This window comes from Stigmatopora argus, chromosome 20, assembly GCF_051989625.1.
Source record: "Stigmatopora argus isolate UIUO_Sarg chromosome 20, RoL_Sarg_1.0, whole genome shotgun sequence".
Lineage (NCBI taxonomy): Eukaryota > Metazoa > Chordata > Actinopteri > Syngnathiformes > Syngnathidae > Stigmatopora > Stigmatopora argus.
Window position 1 is genome coordinate 1,548,696 of NC_135406.1, and position 26,334 is coordinate 1,575,029.

A 26,334-nucleotide genomic window follows, 5' to 3' on the forward strand; every position below is an offset into this window, starting at 1 on the left:
TAGGTGTTTGTGTGTGTGTACATTTAGTATTTTGTTTGGCTGTCATCATTTGTTCCTTTGAATTCAGTTTGTCTACCTGGCATTGAGGAACAAGATATTTGAAATAACAAAAGTAAACAAGCGACGTCGTGCTCAGGTGTCTAGTTTCAGGGCGTCGCCCAAAGGAGGGCGTGGGAGGTCCGCCAAACGTCCGTGGGAATCAGGAGCCTCACTGCCAAAGGAGCGGCGTCCAGAAAGCATCAACGGTGAGTCTTCATTGACGTAACAAAGTACATTTTGTTGTTGTTTTCTCACATTCTGATGCTGCTAAGAATTGTGCTACTCTTATTCAAGTGTGTTCATGTAGCCAGTGATGAGACTTGTGATTGACTTTTTGCGCCACTGACAACGCGAGACGTCCCATCCGTTTGGACTGGGTAACGGCGAATGCCATCCCAAAATGCGCGGGGCGTCGATCACCGTCAATGGCTGCCAAATGTAGCCCCGAACGATATTTCAATGCTAAAGCGTCAGTCATGAATGGTGCGATAGTAATTAAGGTCGGTGCGCCGTCAGGTTGGTTGACATTCCTGACACGGCATTCCTGACTCCTTCCTGCTCGACTTGACTTCCATTTAAAAAACAACAACTGATTCGACGGTTCGTTCCTCTGTGGCATCTCCCCGATTCTAGACATGAGTTCCCCAGCAGGCCGGGTCCTCAACGAGGACCAGTTCTGCTGTTCCATCTGCCTGGAAGTGTTCGTCGAGCCGGTGTCGACGCCGTGCGGCCACAGTTTCTGCAAGGCCTGCCTGCAAGGTTACTGGACCCACAGCAAGAGGTTTCTTTGCCCCATGTGCAAGAAGAGCTACAGCAGGAAGCCAGAGATGAGCGTCAACCGGGTCTTGGCGGAAATCTCCTCTCAGTTCCAGGAGCTGGCGGTGGCCGAAAGTCCCAGGCCCTCTGTGCGAGGGTCCGCGCTCAATCTAAGTGTGGACCCTGGGACCCCCGCCACCCCAGCTCTCGACTCCGGCGAGTTCGCGCGGGTCGGCGACGTTCCCTGCGATGCTTGCATTGGGAGGAAATTGAAGGCGCACAAGTCATGCGTCAACTGTCCCGGGTCCTTCTGTGAAACCCACCTGAGACATCACAAAAAGGTAGGCGGCCCATTGTTTTCAGTTTTATTCCCAGTTTGAAAACAGGCCCATTGTTTAATTCCAAAACACCTCTCCATCAAATCATCAGTCGCTGTGTGTCTTGTGATGCGTGACCTCAATTCCCTAGGTGAAGTCTCTGACGTCCCACCGCCTCATCGAGCCTACCTTCCACCTGGAGGAGAAGATCTGCAAGAAGCACGAGCGTCTCCTGGAGGTCTACTGCCGCAGCGACCACGCTTGTGTCTGCACCGCCTGCGTTGACACCGCGCACAAGTCGCATGACGTGGTCTCCGTGGACCACCAGTGGAAGAAAAAGATGGTCGGTCTTGGCGGCGTAACCCAGCCGGTCTCCCAATGTGTGTTGCTAACATGGACTCTCATTCTCGCTCCTTCAGAGTAGCCTCGGGAAGAAGCGTTCTGAACTCAAGCACTTGATTAAAGAACGAGCCAAAAAGTTGGAAGAACTTAAACAATCTATCAAAGTCATTAAGGTGAGAGTACTTGTGACAAACTTGGGCCGGTCGTGTTGCATTAATGATTGCGCATAGCAGCGTTCAAACAAGGCAACATTCACATGTGCTCGTCAAACCAGAAGGACCAGTCTGGAGAAAAGTCTATTCAAAGTGTAAATGCGTGCATTTCAGTCCAGCGCCCAGAAGGAGCTGGAAGAGAGTTGGCAGGTCTTCGCCGAGCTGCAGCGGCTGGTGGAGCAGAGCCAGGCTGAGCTTGTGGAGCTCATCGCCACCAGGCAAAAGGAGGCCGAGCGCCACGCGCAGGAGCTAGCACGAGGCCTGGAGAATGAGTTGAGTCAATTGAGGAGGCGGAGCCACGAGTTGGACGCTCAGGCCCAGACCGAGGATAAAGTGCTCTTCTTGCAGGTACGTAAAACATAAGTCAGATGCTCGAGCCCTGAAGAGCGGTGATGGGAAGTGACTCAACTCCGTTTGTTCGCTGCAGCGCATGGCTACCTTGCCGCCCCTTCCCGAGCCCACCGACTGGTCAGCGGTGAGCGTCAATACCGACCTCTACCTGGCGACCATTCGCTCGTCGGTCGGCGGCCTGGTCGACAAGTTTCAGGAGGAGCTGAAGCGGCTCTATGGCAAAGGTGCCGCCTCATTCTTCCTGCCGTTACGTGTTCGTTTGCTCCTTTGTAATGCAACTTCCCGCAAATTTCTTGTGCCTCAGAACTCCGGAAGGTGCAGAACTACTCCAGTGAGTTCATTTGTATTAAAGAATAGCCACGAGATGGCGCATCTTAAGCATTCTCAGTTGAAGTGTGCACCATTTCCACTGCAAATGTGTTGGGAAGTTCTTTTCTGTTCTCAGGTGAAGTCATACTGGACCCGGGCACCGCACAGAGGAACCTGGCGCTCTCCGACGACGGTCGCCAAGTGAGGTACGAGGAACGCAAAAGCTCTCACTCCGAGGGCCCGAAACGTTTCAGCCCGGCGCTCTTCGTCTTGGGGCGCGAAGGTCTCAACTCGGGACGCCACTACTGGGAAGTGGACGTGGCCCGCAAGACAGCCTGGACTTTGGGTGTGGCCAATGCCTCGGCCCAACGCAAAGGCGAGATCGCGCTTAGTCCGGCGGGTGGTTACTGGTGCCTGTGGCTGAAGAATGGCCAGGTGAAAGCGCTGGCCTCGTCCCGCCTTCTTCTCCCCCTGCCCTCACAGCCGGCCAAAGTGGGAATCTTTCTGGATTACGAAGCGGGTCAGGTGTCCTTCTACGACCCCAAGTCGCGCTTGCACCTCTACACCTTCCTTCATACCTTCAACGAAAGCCTGTACCCTATCTTCAGCCCTTGCCTGAGCCACGAGGGCAAGAACACATCCCCTCTGGCCATAACTCCTGTCAAACATACCTGACAATTGTGGAACATTTCCAGAAAGGACTTTGGTGGTCATGTGGTGGTCCTATCATGTTGAATAAAAGATATCTTTACACTTACTTTGAGACCCGACAGCACATTTGTCTCGTGTATCTGGGTTAAAGGGAGGAGTATATATTTTGGGTGGTAGCTCCGGGTGCCTTGCTAGCAGCTGGTCTCGTGTGTCAGTGCGTCGCTGAATCTCAAGCAACTGGTGAGTCGTTTTGTAGCATGATCTTGGTGTTGTTTCCTTTGTTTTGAGCACTTTGTCTCGTCCGTCAAGCGTTTCCGGATGATTACGAATGCTCATCGCATAAATGCATAATCGGTGGCTCGGCAATTCTTTCGTGTTTTGCTGAACACCTGCCAGCTCCAAAAGAGGGGTCAGTCTGTGTTCATGGATTCAGTCGGCTCAGACTCAAGTCGAAAGTTTGAAACGTTGGCACTTGCAGGGAATTTATAAGATGAGTAATGCTTTTGGAAAGGGATTCCCTCCCAACACGGCTGCCCTGTCGACATGTCAATTAATTTGTTGTAGTTTAGTATACTTTTATTAGTAACTACTTCCATATTATTTCAATTGAAGTACTTTTCTTTGAACTTGGAGGGCATCCCTCTCAGCTCTAATGGCCTGAACATCCACTCGTGATGAACTCACTTCACATCACTTCACTATCTATTATCGGCCACGGCTCTTGACGGGATCTAATCCCTTCAAATGTGACAGCAGGTGGGAAAAGGCGGCCGGGTTAAAATGACGCTGCCTCTTCGCCGTGCAGGGATGTCGTGCCCCGGGAACCTCTCGGAAGAGCAGGTCCACTGCTCCATCTGCCTGGACGTCTTCACCGACCCCGTGTCCATCCCTTGCGGACACAACTTTTGCCAAGCTTGCATCCTGGGCTACTGGAAGAGCAGCCCACTCTACCAGTGTCCAATGTGCAAGAAGTCCTTCTACAAGAGGCCCGACTTAAGCGTCAACACTGTCTTGAGAGAGATTGCCGAGCAGTTTAAGGAGATGCGGCGGAAGACTGGGGCTGAAAGGTCCGCCAAAGGGAAGAAATGGAGCGTGGAAAAACGGAGGGAAGAAGACCAGGAGAGGCTTTTGCAGGAAGATTGTGAAGAAGACGGACCAAAAGCCGAGGTCAAGGAGACACCCACCGCAACGGTGCCCCCATCTGTGCCTCTGGTCGCTCCCTCCTGGCAGGAGGTCCTCTGCGACGTCTGCCTCGGCCACGGTCGTCCCAAAGCCGTCAAATCCTGCCTGGTGTGTTTGACCTCTTACTGCGAGGAGCACCTGATGTCACACGCCAGCAGGTTCACCAAACACGAGCTGATGGAGCCCGTGGCCAACATGGAGGACCGCATGTGCCCCAAGCACCAGCGGCTCCTGGAGCTTTTCTGCAAGAAGGACAATGTGTGCGTGTGCGTCCTGTGCACGGAGACCGACCACCGAGCGCATTACACCGTCCCCGTTGAGCGAGAATGGACCGAGAAAAGGGTGAGTCAATTCAGTAACCAAACCCCGTAAAGTTCCTCCAATACTAAACTACTCCGCTCTGTACTATTGGTGTTATAGGCGCACCTTAAGAAAATCCAAGTGGATGTCCAACAGAAGATCCAGGACAGAATGAGGAAAGTTGAGGACATCAACAACTCTGTGGAACTCAACAAAGTAAAAGCGTCAGACCTTCATAGCTCTGAACAGGTTCTGACTTGGTGCCTATTGTCTCGCCGGGGCAGGCGAGTGCTAAGAAAGAGACGGAGGAGAGCGTTCAGGTCTTCTCCGAGCTGGTTCGCGTCATCCAGAGAGCCCAAGCCGACGTTGTCGCGGCCATCGAGGAGAAGCGCAGGTGCACGGAGAGCCGTGCCCAGAATCTGGTCGTCCGACTGGAGCGGGAAATCGAGCAGTTGAGGAGGCGAGATAATGACCTGGAGAACATGGACAGAACGGACCACATTCACTTTTTGAAGGTGGGACATGAGGTGGAATCCCACAGTTGTCCACGACTACGCTCACTTGCTGTGTTTGCTTTTGTAGAACTTCCCGGCGATGAGCACACCGCCATCTGTCCAAAACTGGACTGACATCAACGTTCCCACAGATGTCAGCATTGGTTTGATCAGGACAGCGGTGACCAGACTGGAAGCCACTTTCATGCAAATGGTGGACAAGCTGGCTGATAGAGGTACCGCGTCTCAATCCTGTCCTTTTAATCCTTAGATTATGAGAATTATTTAGAAGAAATTCTTCCACTAAAAGGCTTCTGTGGCGGATTAAGAGATAGATCCCCCCCTGTGTAACCCTTTTAGACTGCTTGTCATGCTTCCATTTGCCCATGAATCTCTTCACAATTGCCTAACATTCCGTACAAAGTGGGGTTCAAATCTCACAATACCTTTTCCTGTCCTCGTGTTTATCGCAGAGATTGAGAAAGTTCTGAAGTACACAGGTAAGCGGAATGCCCCGCCCACTACCCTTAGCCTGTATTTGGCACACTAACAAAATGAGGCTGTGTTTATTGGGATTTGCTCATTTCTAACCAAGAATAACAAACAGAAGATTCTCTTGTGCCTATGCAACTGTATTTTGGAATGATCCTGTTAGTAAATCTAACCTAACACTGGGGGTGACAAAGTGACATTGTCACAATTTTGCACGACTGGATAAATCAGCAGTCTTTCAGGAGTACAATTATCTTAACGTAAATGAGTACCCATCCTTCCGGATGTAGAGGACGTGACTTTGGACCCGGACACGGCCAACCCGTGGCTGCAGCTTTCGCAGGACCGGCGACAGGTGCGTCACCTGGGGGCGTGGCAGGACCTCCCGGAGCATCCCGATCGCTTCGACACGGTGGTCATCGTCATGGGCCGAGAGGGTTTCTCCTCCGGCAGACATTACTGGGAGGTCCAAGTGGGCGAGAAGGACGACTGGTACCTGGGAGTGGCCAAGTCCTCCGTCAAGAGGAAGGGCCGCATCTCGGTGAGCAGCGCCCACGGCTACTGGGCCCTCGCCATGAAGAAGGGCCAAGGCTACCGCGTGTCCACCGCGCCGCCTCTCTCTCTGCCGCTCGCCACCAAACCCAAGCGGGTGGGCGTGTACGTGGACTACGACGAGGGCCAGATCTCCTTCTACGACGTCAGGGCCCGCACGCACATTTACACTTTCTGCCAAAGGTTGGCCGGGAAGATACTGCCCTTTTTCTATTTGTACTGCTGCGACAAAGCCTCCGACACTGTGGTCATCTGTCCCGCGGCGGACAAATCCGTGATTCCGCCCAGCTAGAATGAACATGTGAAACACTTGACGCTGTGTATATATGATTTAAGCCTGCTTCAATCATTGTCCTGTTTGGTGGCACCCAATACAAACGAGACAATTTTTTTGTTGTCCTGTACTGTATATTTTTATTACTCGGGATGTGAGAGCAGAAACTGTTTCCTTGCAGTCAAATGCAATTTCCAGGATGAGTTTTAAGGCCATTTATTTAGAATTTTCCTGATCATTTTTCACGTTTGTGAGCTCTGGTCATGTGGCAGCAAGTACAAAACGCCGGCGCAGTCAGTTTGTTGAGGACACATTCAGTTAAGCACCACCTACTGGGGTATCAGAAAACATTTTACAAGGGGACAGAAACAGTTGACGATTCTATTCGTCGTCATCATCATCGTCCTCATCGTCATCATCATCGTCTTCGTCGTCGTCATCATCGTCGTCATCATCATCGTCGTCATCATCATCGTCGTCATCATCATCGTCATCATCATCATCATCATCGTCATCCTCCTCGTCATCGTCGTCTGGGTCGATCTTTCCCGAGAGAACGTCCTCGATCCACTGCTCCAGCTCCTCCGCCGTGGGCATTTCATCATGGTCATCCATTTCCATCCACACGCTGTCAGCCTACCCAAAGAAGATGATCAGTACCAAGACGTACGGGTCACCCACAGCTGAACTCGGACTGCTTACGTCCTCCACGTCTACCACGCCGATGTGGGGGGATGAGAGTTCGATGCGGAAGGTCTTCTCCCAGTACGGAACCAGCTGAGAACAAGCAACATGGTTGGTTTATTGCCATTTGAAACAGGACAAAAGAAGTCAGGTTGTAGTCTGTTCAAGAAGAAGGACGTGTGTGGGTGCAACGCATTGAGTAGGTTTGACCCATGAAGGTGTTTGCCTACCAGGGGGAAATTGTCGGGGTCGATCCAGATGATGCTCAGGTTGGGGTTATCGGTGTTGTCGCGCGCAACCTCCTTTAAGATCTCCAGGAACTCAAAGCCGTCTAAGGGAGGGAAAAAGGTGAAGAAAGGCTCACCTTGTCGTCAGGTCACCATTTGGCCGTGCGACTCCCACCTGGGTCGTCCTCCTCAGCGAAGGCCACGATGTGCTCGCCATCGATGTCGTCCTCCTGGTCTCCCATAGGGCATTCACAAAAAGACGGTTGGGTGTTTATTCCGGGCTTTCACAATCTGCCGCAAAATCTGTGTGCGAGTAGTTGGCCAATCGGCTTTCTAGGACTACCACTCTTTCTGATTCGTGACGTCGTGTTAGTGACAAGTCTTGCACTAGCAGTAGCACCCAAAAAAGTCTAAGGGTATGGAATAAAAACTTGAGCAGCTTTACTTTGGTTGCCAACTTACCCAGATCTCGTACATGCTGTGAGGTTCCAGCTTCCTCAAAGTCGGTCTGAAAGAAACAAAAGGAAGGAAAGTGCCTCGCTAGTCCGGAGTCAGTGGCGGAGGCGTCTGGGTTTCGGCGAACCTGTCGTGTTGCTCGATGTAGTCGACCAGCTCGGCTTCAGTGTACGGTTTGCCGGGAATGCTGACGGATTCCTCCATGAAGGGCTCGTAGAACTCCACCTCGTTCATCTTCAGCTTCAGTTTCTTGGCGATCTGCGGCAAGACGGAAGCCCAACTCTCAGAGGCCGCTATTGTTCATTTTGGTGTGAGCAAGGAGATGCCTTTGAAGTGCAAACCTTGGGGTCGAAGGTCGCAAAGAATTTGATGAAGGGGTGAAACTCCTCAGCGGCATCGTCGTACTCGATGAAATCTGCAAACGAGGTCAGCGCTGAGAGGGAGGCTCGAGCGCTCCTTTGCGTATCTGCGTCGTCCACCTACGAGCCGATTTCTCGCTCTTGAAGTAGCCCACCAGCTTGATGACCTCGTCCATGTTGTGGAAGCCCTTCAGTTCTCGCTCGTTGTCGATGATCTCCACGGGCTCTTCCATCACCTGCGTTTCAGTTGCAAGAACGCCGGAGGAACCGTTATTGCAAGGATTTTTTGGGGCGGTCTTAGACCACACGTAGGGCACTGTAGATCAAATCCTGCCCAAGGACATAACCCACCAGGGCAGGACAAGACCATGGCGGGTCACGGTATGTTTTGATTTCACTCAATTTAATAGTATGCAGATTGGTCGGGAATGGGTGGGATTGTGTTTTCGTTTTTCTGTCGCCTGGTTTGTTGCTTACGTCATAGATGAACTCCACCAGGGTGTCGGCGGCCAGCTCGCCGTCGTACTCAATGATCTCGTTGTTGGCAAAGATGTAGACGCTCTCCACCTCGTCCAAACCTGAATGGAGTGGAATGGAGAGCTGTGGGATTGGGGCCTGAGCGCAGCAATGAAAAAGCTACCCAATTCCATACACCAACTCCAACTCTGGTCAGGCTGCAGAAAATGGGAAAAGCCTACCCAGCTTTTTGGCCACGGCTGTGTCTTTCTTTTCATCTACCAGGCCAAATCCAATGTCTTCATCGTCCAGATCATCCAGAACCTGGGCTGCCAACTGCGAAGAGAAGAGTTGCGCTGCGTGAGTCCATTTTGTATTATTAATGCATTCCTGTCTGTACTTGTGTACTTGAGTAAAGGTAAGATCTTGCACATCCGCAAACTTCCTGCATTAGGTCGGCGTCACTTCTTGGCAACCTCATGACCTTAAAAGCAAATGCTTTGGACTGCTGCCTTGCACTTTCTAAATCGGAGTGAAATAAGAGCCAACAATTGACAGCCACCCCCCCACCCCAGCAAGCCCCCAAACACTTTACAACAGGAAGGGAGGTGTGGGCCACGGGTACAACTTTGAGAATCCGCGACAGGTGCTTTGGTCCCTTCAGGTTCGAGTGAGATTGCTTCTTTCTGATTGAGCCGCCTCATTTTGGACGCAAATTTATGATAGATGCGCGTGAATAAATAGAGAAGTATCGAAGCGCACTAGACTGCAGCAGTTGGCTCCAGGTTTAGAGCTTAAAGAGGCATCCAATCTCCTCATTGGACTTGACCGGGAGGTCACACAAAGGGATGGCGGTGGTGGGAGGGTCGGATTATGCAACACAAGCTGCTCCGTAAACTCGCTGCCAAAGGGATGAAGTCACCTCTGCCTTTTGGACAGGTTTAGTCGGACTGTTGGCATGGTAACTCAGCCACACGACGACGAGGTGCAAATCTCAAACATCTCTCGGCTGCTTTTTTTCTTTTTAAACTTTCTTTACTGCACTAAAGTCATATTTACGGCTTGATGGAGCACCACTTTAGAGGGTTGTGGATTGGACGTCTACTAGTGATAAATTGAGTGCATCCCGGTTTAAGGAGAAACGTACTTTATTTTTTCAACTTGTTGGATGGCAAAATCGTATCATAATTTTTAGATGAGACAAAGAAAGGGAAGAGCTGATGACGTTACTGCGTTGCACCTGTCACCTCAGCTTCCCAAATAAGCCTCGTGAAATAAAACCTGCCATTGACGCCTTCCCTCTTTTGTCATTCCCAAAGTTTGCTACAAGGAAACAAGCAGGTATGCCACATTCTCACACACTCGTCTTGAATTTTCCCGCGTCAACCTCCATTTTCCCAAGCACAAAGAAAAGAATACTTGTCAGCAGGAAATGCATGTGGTTTTGTTACCTTAGCAACAGACTGGCTTTTTTCCCCAGCTCTTCAAACGTGAGAGCAACCGTAACAAGCAAAGCCCTTGCCACTCAGTGCAGAGACATTGGCTTAGCATTAGCAGCATTGAGATTTTTCATTCCAGGTGCTAGAAGATACCAGCTAACTAAGCTTGGTCTGGACTGAACTGGCCCAGTAGCGAGTGTTGTCAATCAGCCCAAGTTTGAGTCGGATGCAATTAAACAAAATGCGCATCCTAGTTACATTTGGGAATGTAGCCTTGAGCTCCCGATTCCGGGTCGGGACACGGCAATGCCGATCCATCTGAGGTAACCAAAACCCAACAGGAACTGAATGCCCTCAATCGCTAGGGTCTCCACCGAATCCCAACCTCCAATTTCCAGCGACCCACCTCCAGAGCCAGCTCCTCGATCTGGAACTGCTTGATGGCGTTGCGGTCCCCGTCCACGTTTTTGTGGTAATAGATAACCATCACGTCGTACTTCTTCATGATGGACTTGTAGTTCTTGGCGCCGAGGTCGTGAACGCGGTCCCTGCCGTCGTACTCGGGGATCTGCAGGCCCTTCTCGCATGAGGCCAGGACCCCCACGGTCAGGATGAATCCCCAAAGCATCCAGCCCCACTTCATGTTTTTTCCGCTCTCAACCTTGACTGAATGGTCCCGAAAACCAAGTCTGCTTCCTGTCCCTGCTGGCGAGAGAAGAACAAGACCCGCGGCCAGGGGTTCTCCTTAAGAAGCGCTTCCGCATAGAGTGGCTGACGACACGGGCTTGGGGTTACGCTCCTTAGGAGAAGGATGGCCAACAAAAATGTCACAATCAGAAGGGTGCGGGTAGGAGGAGTTGGGCTCACGCGGCCACCTGTTGGAAGTCTCTTGTCAGGAGAAGCGTAACGTCTCAGTCGCCGAAAGAAGAGCCCGACCCCCGACGTGCCATTCCCATATTAAGTTTGGCAGAGCGCTCAACTAAAAATAAAACCTTTGCAGGACAACACTGTGGACAGGACACTGCAGAGACACGGTACTCGACAAGTCACGACTCCTTAGAAACGGTCTTGGCTGACAACAAAGACTTTCCACCCGTACCCGATCACATACGATACTTGGCCACCCACAGCTCGCGAGGGTGGGAAAAACCTCCAAGCGTTTCTACGACTTCACCTGATCGGCCACGCCCACCCCAATGTTGCACACCCCTAGTACCCGGCGCCACTTTTTGGTAGCCGCCTATGTGACTAAGCTCCGTCATTTTCTCCTCTTTCCAGATGAGGTCCAGAAACTGTTGCCGTGGTAACAGAACTCCAAATGTCCTTTGAACGCGTTGATGCTAACACTAGTCGAACAGAATATCATCACCCCCAGGCGGTCGCCACCTGTCGACACATCCAAGTACGTGTTCAGATTTTTTCACATCATTGACCATCGTATACGTCCAATCACCTGGTGTGAGTTCATCACCAGTAGACGTCCAATCCATTTGAACCGGGAACGAAAAATGTTCCTTCGCTGACACAACGCTGCTTCAAATGGATACAATTTGTGTAAGAACTGTGTTTTTAAATATCTGTAAAATGCAAAATGGCGAAAGATAGTGTTGTTGACCTGAGGCGGCGCGCTGCCCGATGCTCATCGTGAGCTTTTTTCAGACACGCAATGAGGAAGCACCCGCGTCCGATTCTTTGAAGGGGAAGGAAGTGAGTAGCAGGAACAGGAAATGAGACAAAGCCCATACTGAAGGATGGGGTGACGTCAAGCGAAAACACAGGGGGTAGATCATTTTAAAGAATCCAAATCAAGTTGGGGCAGGGCAAAAAGTCTAGGCTTTATACCTTTTTTTGTTCGCTTCAGTTTTGCGTCTGTGAAGCTCACGCTAGTCTGCTTTCAACATTGATTTGGTTAGAACTTGTTTACCCGTTGGAATCCCATGACACATCCAAATATTCAGCATCCTACTCGCACCAACTGTTTGCAGGATGAATCTTGCAAGCGTGTGTTTTGCGGTTGCTATGCAGCCTCTCATCCTCCACTCAAACTCCAGCTGTCACGTTGACACATTTTCCAGGCGACAATGGGTTCCATTAGATGCAAATTCATTTGCGATTGTTAGTGAGCGACGCTAACAATTTCGTAGGTGCTTTCGTGGAGATTTCGGTATGATACAAGGACAAAACGAAGGCACAAAGTGTGGGTTGGTAGGAGGACGACTGCAATGGGGGCGAGGAGGCGTAGGTTTTTGGCACCAAAACATGCTCTGCACTCATTTCTGAAGATCTTGTCAACAGATTGGTGGTCAGAACCCTCCTGGGTCCAGCGTCGCTGACTCATTCTCGCTGATTGCTGAAAGCTAGATTCTTTGCTTCCAACAGTTAAGTAACACCACCACCAACAATTTGAATCCTCTCCAAAGACTGAAAGAAAGCAGGGGACTAGATACGAAGTGACATCGAGAGACTATTTGACCAGGAAGGGAGAAACCAGATCAAAACATTCGTTCGCCAGTGGCTAAACCTCCCACTTCAATTGGGTAGGGACGTCTATTGCCATCGATGGCGGCTCATAAGTTGACAAATAAGATTGGTTCTTCCTCTGGCCAGGATATCTGAAAAGCTCCAGTGTTTGTATTTAAGCTCCAGTGTTTGTATTTGAGCTCCAGTGTTGTATTTAATCACTAAATGCTGCTAGGAAGTGGATTTTAGCCCACTTTAGTGCAATTTTTGCCGTTTCGTCATTGACGTCCATCGCTGTCTTTGCCCGGTTGTAATGTCTGAAAAGCTCCAGTATTTGTATTTAATCAATAAATGCACTAGGAAGTGGATTTTACCCCATTTTTGTGCATTGATTTATTTTGAATGTGTCGCAGCTGTAGCTGCAGTTGAGTTTTTATAGCCATAAAATAGTTTTTGAGGGTTGGATTAATTCGTTGAAGGCGCTACGAGAAAATGCACGGACCGCCACTGGGATTTGGGGATGGAGGGTGAATAGCGGCCGCGACGGAAGAAGCGGCAGCGGGGATTTGCAGGCCGGAAGGCGCTGGTGACATCAGCGGGGAAAAATGCGTGTGTGTGTGTGTGTGACTAAAAACCATGGAATCGGATGAAAAGACCGCACAAAGAGCGCTCACTCTGATCTTGGGTGCTCTGTTTGCAAAAGCAAAACTGTTGGGACGGAAAAAGTCAGATTCTGGCAAGTTCTATCTTCTATCTTGTCCAGTGGGGTTTTGGTGACTTGGAGTGAGGGATGGAGTTTGTTGGAGGGATCCTCCTTTTTGTTTATAGACAATCTCTGGAAGCTCTGGTTGGAGCGTGACCAAGATAGAGAGAGAGGGAGGGAGGGAAGGGGGAGAGAGACCGAGAGACCGAGAGACAGAGAGACAGAGACGGGAAAGGCGTTTCCATGCTTGGTCACCGGTTTTCCGTTCACTCTTTTGCAGAGAGCGTTCACGAGCATCGTGGGCGCGTCCACGACACGGCTTGAGTTCCCACGCCGAGGAGCCACCCTCTCCTCATCCTCACCCTCTCCTCCTCATCAAGCCGCCACGCCATCGCACGTCTGGCCAGACTTTTTTCCCTCCTCTCGCAATCGTCTGCCTCGGTCCTACCGCCTCCGACCCGAGCTCGCCTCCAACATCGAGCTTCATCGCCGCGCGCGAGGTGAGGAAATGAATGATTCGGTTGGGGGGAGGATTCTGGGTCTGAAATTGCGTGACACCCTCACCCTTGCTTCGGCTGTCCAGCCCACCTGCCCAAGAGTCGACCCTGCGTAGTTGCGAGTCGGTTTTGGATTTTTATTGGCTCGGTGGAGCTGCCCTGTCGTTCCCTTAAAACTCACCTACTTGCAGTTTTTTTTGCGTTCGGGCCCGAGAAGCTATTGTGGAACTTGGCGCCATCCAGTGGCACCTTGAGTCGAAGAACTTCTGTGTGTGTTGAGTTTTGTTTTGGGTAATCTGGCACCCATTTTGGCAGCATTTCCCGAAACCTTTGTGTAAGGCCCGATGATTTTAGTCCAAAATATGTACGGCTTTGACGCGAACTCCCTGCCAAGAAACTAAAGTGTTCGGAAAAAAACGGGCTTTCAATAAAAGTGGTCCTTTGGCATTATTTTTTTGTCGCGTGTCAAGGAACGGCACTACGCTGAAGTGAAATGAGGAGTTTCTCATGATCAAACTGTGTCTTGATGGTCTTTTGGGTTTTTGGTGTAGCAGTGAGCTACGTTCAAAAAACTTTATTGAGACAAAAATGGTCATTTGGTTGGATTTTGTGTGGTGACGCAGAAGTACGTGAGCCCTTTGTAATAGGACGGAAAATGACTTTAGCAGATTTTGGGCCGGGTTAGTACAGGCCTCTTGTGGTTTTTCATTGACGCCGTGGCGTTCACTGGCTCCACGTCCGCGTCCTCCGGATCAACACGTGTTTTTGTGCATGTGACTCAGCTTTTTGGAGAGCCATGGGTAAGCCAACTCCGTTTTTCGTTTCCTTGCTTCCTGTTTTTGTCAAGTTCGGTTGAGGAGAACATCCGAAAGTGCCAAAGAAAGTCCCTTTCAGACATCAGCTGAGAAACAGAGCATTTTTTTTTCCTTTTTTAACATAACGATCCCGCGGTTGGTCGGTACGAAGATGGAACAGTGATTGCTTTGTCCTCTGGACAGGAAGTTCCTCGGACTGTTACTGGTGTGCCTTAACTTTGCTGGCAAATTGGACAGCGACAGACAAACTAGTGTTGCCTTTGGGATGAAACCCTGCCACTCATCAACTCATTTTGACGGATTAGACACAAAATTAGAGCAACTCATTGGCTGCCCTTGATAAAAATGAGTCGACAGATTAATCTGCAGGACTGTTTGATTCCTCTCCAAAATGGATCTGTCATTCAAAACCCATGGGCTGCCTTTGACAGCACTGGATGTCCAATCCATTGGAATTGGGTGGTTTGGTAGTGAGTTTTTGGACATCTGCCAATGGTACTGATGGGATTATCTTTCAAATGAATGAATAGGTCAAAAGTAGTAGCAAAAAAGTAGTAGCAAAAACGAATTGGCTAACCCTAAAAAATGACGACATTCATAGTATAGAGTTTTCTATCTTTTTCAAAATGAACGAGCAAGTATTTGAATGACTCATCTTTTCATTTATGATGGAGATTTTTTTTATTTTGGGACTATGACGTCGACTGATTCCTTTCGAAGCCACTTGCGCGTGCTCTCTTGCAGGAGTTGAGGGGGTTGGGGGGTCGGCATTGGGAGGGGTGATGGACTCTTCCGCACTGGTTCAATAAGCACACAGCGCCCTCCCCCCTTCCTCCCCTTCCTCCTCTTCCTCCTCCTCCCGGAGGCGTTGGGATATTTTTATCCGCTGTAAAGCTTCCTGGATAACGAAGCATCCACCTTGTGAAATATCATTTATTGTTGTTGTTTCAATTGTTTTAACAGAATTGAAAAAAAAACATTTTAATTCATTAGCAGTGGCGATAGACAGTGTAGAATATAATGATCAGTGCAAGACATATCACTTAAAATGATCAATTCTGTTTTTTATGCCGTATTTAGCCATTATTAGAGATCGATGTCCAATCCAATTAGAGTGGGAGGGTTGCAGCTAGCTTAATCATTTGGTTTATTTTAGAATGTGAATAGATCATCAAACATTTACTCTTTAAAGTCTCAGAAAAAAGGATTTAGACAAATTTAACGTCAACAGTTTTGATGATTATGGATGCAATTATGCATCAAGTTACAATAGTGACGGTTTCCTAGCGACCCCACGACTATTAGTGCAGACTTGGCTTTGGTCGTTGCCATGGCAACTGAATCAGAGATGAAAAAATTCCTCTGGTGGCGATAAAATGGCGGATCATTTTCTCCCAAATTATCTAAAGGTAGACGGAGAGAATTCCACATCTTGACGACAATGTTTTTTTTAACGCGGAAGAGGTCAAAGGTCACAGAGGTTTCAGTGCCATGGATGACCCGCCCCTTTCAAATGGTAGCGGCCTCAAAGGCAGCCAATGAGTTAGTGGGTTAGTTTCTTTTAATGGAACTGAAAGGTAGAAGGTCGTCATTGTTGGCCGTTATATCGCAAAAGCTCGAACCGCCAAACAAAATGGCCGAGTGGCTACGCCGCGGACGATCTAGTAGTAGCTGGAGATTGTCATTCGCGGCGGCGGTTTTATCAGAGCGAGCGGCACTCATCCGTGCACGTTGCGTGAAGCGCTAATCTGCACCACCAAATGTAGGCCATTGGCCCGCTTGCCATTGAGCAGAAAAGAAGATTTGCTCACATCTGCTTTCTCTCGCTCCGTTCGGCGAGTCGGGTCCGACGTCGGCGGCCGTCGCCATGGCGACAACATCCCGGCGGAGGGCCGCGACCTTTCGCCGCGCTCGGTTTGGAGATGACATTTCAATCCGTTTCTGTTGCTGCCATATTAAAAGTTTTGAACTATCTGTACTAAAGAAAAATACTACTCGGCCCGGGACTGGGTGATCGGTCAGGTCAATAGTCCTTGGAATAGGGCAAAACAATGAAATGTCCTCGGGGCCAGCTGCAGGGGGAAGTGTCCTTGGTAACCGCTATACTGAGCTTTCGTCTGCTTATAATGATTAATGTTTCACATATACATATAATGATTAATATTCCACACATACATACTATAATGATGAATGCGCACATATATAATAATATCCCAGAATAACCCCAACAGTCTCTTACGATTACGAGTAGTGCAAAAACCACCACGCGTCAACAAAATACTACATTTCAGTATCGATACTTTGATCCTTTTGTCCAGCCAATGAGTTTTCCATTCATCGTGTTAGCCCTCGTAGCTACGTAACCGCAAAGAAACAACTTGTGGGTACGCGCAGACGTGGCCTGCATGCAGATGGAAGATGCATTTCTAGTCCGAAAGAGCTCGAAGCCAAAAGGCCAACAAAGAGACAAAGAAAAGAGCTGGATGGCCGACTTCCTGCGGGCAAGTCTAACTTCCTGCCCAGCAGCGGTAAGACAGTTCAGTTCATTCCATCGAGTTCATTTTTCCTCATATCAAAGCCATCTGGGCCCGTTTTGTGTTTGAGAGGGTGAATCTCGAGTCAAAGGGCGCACAGCCAGACAAAGACGGTGCCCAATCACGCAAGCACCGTCAGGCTTAATCCGCTAATCCGTTCAAAATCCCGCCGCCTCGCGCCGCAACTGGCGAGCGAGATCGTGGCCGTCGGCACCCTAATCGGACGCCGGCCCGGAAAGACATTATCTAGAGCGCCGACAAATCTGAAAAACCCGCAAAGATAAACCGGTTCTGATTCAGTTCGAACATAAATCTGCCACATCCATCCACAAATCTGCCAAAAATGAACATGAAGTGTAGAGCAAATGGCCCCAATGAACACAAATCGACCCAAAATTGACCCAAGATTCCAAGTCACGGCCTAAAATCATTCCAAAGATCACAAAAGGAGCGCCCCCAGTCAAAATGGACTCGACGTCTCTCACCGTCAATGGCGGCAATGATTGAGGTGCCGCCGCCTGTGGTCGCCGCGAACACAAAGGTTTGTTTGTGTGCAAGGGAATGAGAGGCGCACACTGTCGTTGCTTCTTCTTCATGCTTATCCCCAAGTGGGGGGGGGGGGGCGGGGTTTACTTGCCCCCGGGGGGGGCACACGGGTCCTGCATTTCATGCCATGTCACTGCTTCTCGTAGTACTTTGCGATACCGATTGTACAACAACATGACGGGAGTGCATCACGCCCGTTTTTGTCAAGTCAGAGAATGGGGGCAGGGTAGGGTAGGGTGTCAGGGCTGGATCGAGGGAGGGGGCGTCCAGGGGCTGCTCTGTCGATTGTATTCTTGAACAAAAGCAGCATTGGCTGAGTCCACCACGTTTGTACGCTGCCAACCTCCCACTTGAAACGGATTGGACGTCTACCCCCCTCGGTAGGAAACCCGCCACCTTGAATGTACTCCGAGGCTTTGGCGACCTCCGCTGTCGGACGGCGAGAACGACATCTATCCTATGTAGGTCACGCCGCGCGCGTCCTGAAATGACGATTGTTTGCATTTGCAGAAGATGGCGGAGTACCGCTCCCTGCTCAGCGACCTTTCCGACAACATCACCAACGAGGACCTGGAGCAGCTCAAGTCGGCGTGTAAGGAGGACATCCCCGAGGAGCACAGCGAGGCCATCGTGTCCTGCAAGGACTGGTTCGCCTACCTGGAGAAGAACGACAAGCTGGCTCACGGTAAAACTGAAGGCCAAGGCGCAAACGGCGAGCGCCAATGACGCCGTCCGTGGCCTTGTTCCCGCAGACAACCTGTCGTACATGGAGCACATCTTCGAGATCTCGCGACGTCCCGACCTTCTGACCCGCGTGATCGAGTATCGCACCATCGTGCTGAAGATGGACGAGGACGACGAGATCGACACGAAGCTCACGCGCATCCCGTCGGCCAAGAAGTACAAAGGTTGAGCTCCGATTCTTTATCCTCTGCGTAGAGTCGCTGAGACGATTCAACGAAAACGGGCTGACCGACAGGCTTTCTAAAAAGCATAAAACTACATTTGTTCTTTACCGCATTTTAACCTTTTTTTAAAGACTCATTCAATTGAGTGTGATCTTTGCCTCATTTAACTTAAAGTCAATACCAAGAATTAATTTTTTGTTATTCCGGCGTCAATAAACCTCTCGTCGTCTGATTTTCTCAAGGCAAAAAGGCCCGTTTTCGTGTCTCCTACTTGCAACGCTACTTCTAGCCACGTAGCATGTACCTTCTCTGAACTTTGCTCTGGTTTGCTTTCAGACATCATCCGCCAGCCGTCCGAAGACGAGATCATCAAGTTGGCGCCGCCACCCAAAAAGGCGTGAAAGCGCCGAACGCCCAACGACAGCAAGCCGGCTGGCTCTCGCACGCGACTGCATCCTTGAGCAAAAAGCGATGGGAATAACACCACGCTCGTATTTGTACTCTCCCGACACGGTAATTCTCGTTTGTCGGTCGCGCCCCGCCCGCATTTGGATGTTTTCCTTGTTTGTTTCTTTTTGGGAGCTTTCAGCAGACAAAATCTAACATTTGCGCTAAACTGATGCCGTGTTCCAACTCGTAATTGTTCCAAAAATACACAGCACGCAGGTTTTTATTTTTATTATTATCTTACAATTTCATTTCTAACGTCACACTCTTTCGCCGCCATTGACGATGACGGGCAGCCAATCACGTGGCGCCTTTCGAGGCTATCAATGAGTGCATTAGACATTGCGATGAATTTTAACACCGCCGACGAGATCGAATCGGGATCGTTGAGTTATAATAGTTGAACCTTTTCGCGATTGTCGAGTTCGATCGATTAGTTTGTCGATTCTAGGAATTCTAACGCCGCCAATGGGACCGAAACATGATCACTAATTGTCCAAATTAATCCACGAATGCTAACAGCGCCGTCTCGAAGGCAGAAAAGATCCCGAGAGACCCAAACCGGCAGGACGTGACCGCCAGTTTATCCAAACATTTCTATTTTGTAATGTTCCCGATGAAATTCCCCAATGACTAACCCCGGTCTGTCCAGTGTCGGAACTGTATTTTGTAGTTTGGTGATGGTTTCCACAGCCGTGCGTCTCCAGTTGCTTTTGTCGTCAACGTAACCAATCGTAAAGAGATTTGCGTTCTCACTCGTTCCTCACAAAGTCGCGGTGAGAATGAAATTCTTGAAACGTGCGTTTTGGGGCGATTTTTTTTCTTCTTCTCCTTTGGGGCCTCCCGTGTTGGGTTCCGGCATGATTGCACTGAACCACGAGGCGCTCTTTACGTCTCGTGTTCCTTATTTGGGAAAGTTGCGTGATCGTATTTGTGTGCGGTTCTAACATTTGTGACCAAGACTTGACTTCTCCTTTCGCCATTTCGTTCGCCGTCCGATTCCGAACGCGCGCAAACCTTTGCAGCTTCCCGCTCGGTCGCCATGGTAACTGTGAGCCGGACGTCGGCGAGGCGCATAGCAGAATAACATATCAACGACTTATGATGTCCCGTATTGATTTTCCTTGCAAGTACATATCAAGTTCGGAAAGGAAACGAAAGAGAAACAGATATCTGGTGAAGTCCTTTGATTTGTGCTTAAAGACTGTTTATGTTCATTTTTTCTCGAATATGTAAATAGGGTGTGTTTGAATAGAGACCACTGTGTTCATTTGATGGGATTAGTAATTTATTTCAAACCACCTTGTCGTTTCCTAATGCTTGATGAAATGGGAGCGCCGGGACGAGATTTTTGGTTTGCCGAGCGCTAACGAAAAACTAACCAAAAGAAAAAAAACGTAGCGCTCTGCCACGAGTTCCTGGCGGGCGAGCCTCCGACTTTGCATGACGCCGTTCAAGAAGTCATTCCAGATGGTTTTTCCCGACAGTGTTATATTCCGCCAAACGTGATATTGCTGCTTGTTGTCATGATTTCAAGTCAAATGTAATAACGCCATATGGTCATTGTGCTCAAAAGAAAAATAAATATATTTAAATATATTTGCTAACCTAAATTGAGCGTATCTTTATTGACTGGCTTTGTTCACACACTAATTTGAGAAAAAAAATGCATACAATTAGACCCCATGTCATTGTCAACGGCAGCAAATTAATTCAAGTTGTTTTCATTCAATCACATGTAATAATACCATATGGTCATGCTCAAAAGAAAAATATTTATATTTAATTATGTTTTCTAACCCACATTGCGTCGACCATATCTTTATTGATTGGTGCTTTCCACACACTAATATAAGAAAAAAGGTTGTGTCTTGAATAGATGGGATTTGAAAAAAAAAAGAATAGTAATACTAATAAATAGATTTGAGAAAAAAAGTATAAGTATAAGTAGTGTATATATAAATATATTATATAATATATAGAATAGTAATACATGTATATAAACATATATAATAATAGTAATAATAATAATAGTAATAATAATAATAGTAATAATAATAGTAGTAATAACAATAGTAGTAATAATAATAATAATAGTAATAATAGTAATAATAGTAATAATAGTAATAATAGTAGTAATAGTAGTAATAGTAGTAATAGTAGTAATAGTAGTAATAGTAGTAATAGTAGTTATAGTAGTAATAGTTTTAACAGTAACAGTAACAGTAATAGTAATAATAATAATAATAGTAATAATAATAATAATAACGAAATCATAATATAATTATACCCCATTCGCGAGTCCATGTGATTTGTTGTTGTCAACGGTAGCGATGTCATTAAAGTTATGCACATTCATGTAAAAAGTCACTTTTTCGTTATACTCTTTATGAACAAATATTTTGATTGTTTGTTTTTATTATTAGATAAAAGATCATTAAATGCTGTCAAAGAGAGAGCCAAGCAAAGATTTTTTTAAATTGACATTTATCCGAAGTTTCCAGAAACAATGCCCAGATGTGACTCCCCCTCGCCAAACGCGATACTCTCGCGACCAGAAACAATGTCCTCATATGACTCCCCCTCCCCAAACGCGATACTCCCGCGATACTTCCGTGAGTTGTATACTTTCAAACTCACTTAAATACTCATTAAGTCAAGGTGCGGTGGCGGCGACGAGTTTTTGATGTCTCCTACTGTAAATCTCATTGTACTGTACATTTCGGAAGAGTTTTTCTGTTCTTCGCTCAAGTTGGAAAAGAAAATATTCGGTAAGAACCTGTTTATAACCATGTTCCGGACATTATATTAGCAAGTTTCCAGTCAAGGCATGACATTTTGAGACTTTTTTAGGGTAAAGTCGAAGACAAAGGGAGATGCTCCTGGTCGTCGTAGTAACCTCGGAGATGGAGGATCCATTGTTCTTCGAATTTCTGTGGTCCGTTTGAAGACCAGAAACCAGGTAATCCCGTCAAAAGGGAAGAAAAAACCCTTTCGGTAAAAGTTTATTAAACAAATAAAAAAATGTAAGGACTGTCGAGTCAAGTGAAATCCCGTTACACGTGGAAATGGTTGCAAGGCCTAGTTTAGCCGCTAGCGGGTGTCAATTTAAAGGCATAGCTCAGTCGCTAGCAGGTGGCATTACAGGGCCGCTACATTTGAGCAACCAGATATTCCCATCAAAAGTGACCAAAAGCCCTATCGGTAAAAGTTTATAAGAGTTTAGACGACCAATATTAAAAATATAAGTACTTTGTCGAGACAAGTACAATTCCGTTCCACGTGGAAATGGTTGCAAGGCTTACTTTAGCCGCTAGCGGGTGGCATTTTAAAGGCCTAGTTTAGTCGCTAGCAGGTGGAATTTAAAGGGCTAGTTTGGCCGCTACGTTTGAGCAACCAGATATTCCCGTCAAAAGTGACCAAAAGCCCTATCGGTAAAAGTTTATAAGAGTTTAGACGACCAATATTAAAAATAGAAGTACTTTGTCGAGACAAGTACAATTCCGTTCCACGTGGAAATGGTTGCAAGGCCTACTTTAGCCGCTAGCGGGTGGCATTTTAAAGGCCTAGTTTAGTCGCTAACAGGTGGCATTTTAAAGAACTACATTTGAGACTTTAATTAAATGTTGCAAAAACAAGCTTGTCCAGGTAAGAAATATTAACTCTCTTGACGCCAAATGTAACAAAAAACGAACTTACTATGTGCCATTGACAACGAAAGACGACTTTTTTTTAAATTGTGTACTTGCACTAAAACTCCATAGGCTGCTAACCACTTTAGTCACTTTTGTGTGGCTAACTAATTAATTATTTATGGGACCAATTATTCATTTTATTTATGTTGACTATGTATTTATATATTTTTAATTGATTATTTATGAGTACACTACATGTTGAAGGTTGAATCTTATTATACTTGTATTGTGACAATGAATACATTCAATTCAATTCAATCCACTCTTAATTTCTTGTTATTTAATTAATTTGTTGATTACTTATTTATTGATTATTTATGGGTGCACTTCATGCTGAAGCCTAAATCTCATGATACATTTATTATGAAAATAAACACTCAATTCAACCCACTTTGACATTTGTAGCCCCAGGTAAGTTGAATGTCTGTCAATGCTAATAAAACATGCTTTGTTGAAAGATGATTTAATTAAATTAAATTGTGCAAAACATGTTCTCAGTTGATTTGTTTGGATTTTGAAATAGTTTACTTGTGTTTTTGCTTTCACATCTATCCTGAATGAAGTTGTGAAAATGAATTAAAATGCACAATAAAATAGTAAACATATGTATCAATGAAATCCAATAACAAAATAATGATCAAATTAATTAGGTATATTGTGGAAATAAGTGACACAGTTGGTATGGCTTAATGTAAATTGAAAAAAGGTGTACCTGACTACTTATTTATTGATTACTTATGAGTGCACTTAATGGTGAAGCTTACATTGTACTTGTATTATGAAAAAAAAACATTTAGTTCAATCCATTTGGACATTTGAGCCCTGTTAGCACCAGGTAAGTTGACAACGAAAGACAACCTTTTTTTTTAAAATTGTGTACTTGCACTAAAACTCCATAGACTGCTAACCACTTTAGTCACTTTTGTGTGGCTAACTAATTAATTATTTATGGGACCAATTATTCATTTTATTTATGTTGACTGTATTTATATATTTTTAATTGATTATTTATGAGTACACTACATGTTGAAGGTTGAATCTTATTATACTTGTATTATGACAATGAATACATTCAATTCAATTCACTCTTTTAATTTCTTGTTCTTTAATTAATTTGTTGATTACTTATTTATTGATTATTTATGGGTGCACTTCATGCTGAAGCCTAAATCTCATGATACATTTATTATGAAAATAAACACTCAATTCAACCCACTTTGACATTTGTAGCCCCAGGTAAGTTGAATGTCTGTCAATGCTAATAAAACATGCTTTGTTGAAAGATTATTAAATTAAATTAAAACGTGTAAACCATGTTCTCAGTTGATTTGTTTGGATTTTGAAATAGTTGTGTTTTTGCTTTCACATCTATCCTGAATGAAGTTGTGAAAATGAATTAAAATGCACAATAAAATAGTAAACATATGTATCAATGAAATCCAATAACAAAATAATGATCAAATTAATTTGGTATATTGTGGAAATAAGTGACACAGTTGGTATGGCTTAATGTAAATTGAAAAAAAGGTGCACCTGACTACTTATTTATTGATTACTTATGAGTGCACTTAATGGTGAAGCTTACATTGTACTTGTATTATGAAAAAACATTTAGTTCAATCCATTTTGACATTTGAGCCCTGTTAGCACCAGGTAAGTTGACAACGAAAGACGACCTTTTTTCTAAAATTGTGTACTTGCACTAAAACTCCATAGACTGCTAACCACTTTAGTCACTTTTGTGTGGCTAACTAATTAATTATTTATGGGACCAATTATTCATTTTATTTATGTTGACTGTATTTATATATTTTTAATTGATTATTTATGAGTACACTACATGTTGAAGGTTGAATCTTATTATACTTGTATTATATCAATGAATACATTCAATTCAATCCACTCTTTTAATTTCTTGTTCTTTAATTAATTTGTTGATTACTTATTTATTGATTATTTATGGGTGCACTTCATGCTGAAGCCTAAATCTCATGATACATTTATTATGAAAATAAACACTCAATTCAACCCACTTTGACATTTGTAGCCCCAGGTAAGTTGAATGTCTGTCAATGCTAATAAAACATGCTTTGTTGAAAGATTATTAAATTAAATTAAAACCTGTAAACCATGTTCTCAATTGATTTGTTCGGATTTTGAAATACAGACGCTCCCCTACTTACGAACATACGACTTACGAACAACGGTACATACGAACATGTCTGCAAATTGCGTTTATGTCGAAAAATGTTCGTAAGTTCGATTTTGTATTTTTTCCCCGAGTAGTGCTTCTTTCCGCTGCTAATACCGACGCCTGGCGCTGTGAGGGCTCAGCTCACCCAGCATCTACCTTCTTCGTTGCAATGCGGAAGTGCGTGACGTATCTCCAGTGCGCAAAGAAACTTTTTCATTTGTATCATTAAATATCTCGTGCATCCATTATTGAATATGGTTGATAAAAAAGCGAAAGGCTTCTATTGAGGGAGTTGCAAGGAAGAGGCAAGCCATTTCATTTGAAACGAGTGGCAATAATAACGAAGCTTGATGCGCGTGAGACTGGTGAGCGTTGCACGGGCATACAACTTGAATCGTTCGACCGTCAGTACCATTTATAAACAGAAAGATCGAGCAGCAGGACCCAAATATTGAACGTTGCACAAAGTTTGCAAATCAATTGAATGATGCCATACAGTGCTACCGCATCATTTATGATGAAAAAAAGAAGAAAACTGTGCAATCGTCGTTAGATCACTTCTTTCGGCCAGTTTCTAATACATAAATCTCTCTCTCTCTCTCTATACAGTACTGTACATATTCTCTCCATTTTATTAATGTTTTTTTCAGTCCAAACCAATGCGTGTTACTTATACAAGCCTTAAACATACAAATGCACTTATATAAACCTTCAATATACTTATATAGGCCTTAAACATAAATTATAATACAAAATATAGCACTGAATCAACTTACAAACAAATTCAACTTATGAACAATCACTCGGAACCTAACTCGTTCGTAAGTAGGGGAGCGTCTGTAGTTGTGTTTTTGCTTTCACATCTATCCTGAATGAAGTTGTGAAAATGAATTAAAATGCACAATAAAATAGTAAACATATGTATCAATGAAATCCAAAAACAAAATAATGATCAAATTAATTTGGTATATTGTGGAAATAAGTGACACAGTTGGTATGGCTTAATGTAAATTGAAAAAAAAGGTGCACCTGACTACTTATTTATTGATTACTTATGAGTGCACTTCATGCTGAAGCCTAAATCTCATGATACATTTATTATGAAAATAAACACTCAATTCAACCCACTTTGACATTTGTAGCCCCAGGTAAGTTGAATGTCTGTCAATGCTAATAAAACATGCTTTGTTGAAAGATTATTACATTAAAACGTGCAAACCATGTTCTCAGTTGATTTGTTTGGATTTTGAAATAGTTGTGTTTTTGCTTTCACATCTATCCTGAATGAAGTTGTGAAAATGAATTAAAATGCACAATAAAATAGTAAACATATGTATCAATGAAATCCAATAACAAAATAATGATCAAATTAATTAGGTATATTGTGGAAATAAGTGACACAGTTGGTATGGCTTAATGTAAATTGAAAAAAGGTGTACCTGACTACTTCTTTATTGATTACTTATGAGTGCACTTAATGGTGAAGCTTACATTGTACTTGTATTATGAAAAAAAACATTTAGTTCAATCCATTTGGACATTTGAGCCCTGTTAGCACCAGGTAAGTTGACAACAAAGACAACCTTTTTTTAAATTGTGTACTTGCACTAAAACTCTATAGGCTGCTATAGTCACTTTTGTGT

General features: G+C 45.7%; 3 protein-coding genes across 3 annotated transcripts; 2 read left to right on the forward strand and 1 right to left on the reverse strand.

Annotated features, from left to right (window-relative positions):
* The first annotated feature begins 84 nt into the window (after positions 1-84).
* btr12 (bloodthirsty-related gene family, member 12) lies at positions 85-6,289 on the forward strand. Its single transcript, XM_077589484.1, has 15 exons — positions 85-245; positions 673-1,136; positions 1,264-1,455; positions 1,532-1,627; positions 1,781-2,014; positions 2,094-2,241; positions 2,322-2,348; positions 2,463-2,994; positions 3,129-3,217; positions 3,783-4,501; positions 4,580-4,675; positions 4,744-4,974; positions 5,042-5,189; positions 5,427-5,453; positions 5,736-6,289. Exons 2-15 carry the CDS (start codon positions 675-677, stop codon positions 6,287-6,289), a joined length of 3,555 nt encoding a protein of 1,184 aa, XP_077445610.1. The 5' UTR covers positions 85-245; positions 673-674.
* Positions 6,290-6,471: 182 nt separating this feature from the next.
* casq1b (calsequestrin 1b) lies at positions 6,472-10,796 on the reverse strand. The gene is made up of 11 exons (XM_077588750.1): positions 10,299-10,796; positions 8,696-8,789; positions 8,475-8,575; positions 8,122-8,233; positions 7,980-8,053; positions 7,766-7,896; positions 7,645-7,690; positions 7,358-7,412; positions 7,186-7,286; positions 6,974-7,048; positions 6,472-6,907 (listed from the first exon to the last, which is right to left on the reverse strand). Exons 1-11 carry the CDS (start codon positions 10,533-10,535, stop codon positions 6,653-6,655), a joined length of 1,281 nt encoding a protein of 426 aa, XP_077444876.1. The 5' UTR covers positions 10,536-10,796; the 3' UTR covers positions 6,472-6,652.
* Positions 10,797-13,245: 2,449 nt separating this feature from the next.
* On the forward strand, positions 13,246-20,415 carry pea15 (proliferation and apoptosis adaptor protein 15). Its single transcript, XM_077588752.1, has 4 exons — positions 13,246-13,555; positions 17,961-18,132; positions 18,200-18,355; positions 18,692-20,415. The coding sequence occupies exons 2-4, from the start codon at positions 17,961-17,963 to the stop codon at positions 18,754-18,756; spliced, it is 393 nt and encodes a 130-aa protein (XP_077444878.1). The 5' UTR covers positions 13,246-13,555; the 3' UTR covers positions 18,757-20,415.
* Positions 20,416-26,334: the final 5,919 nt, after the last annotated feature.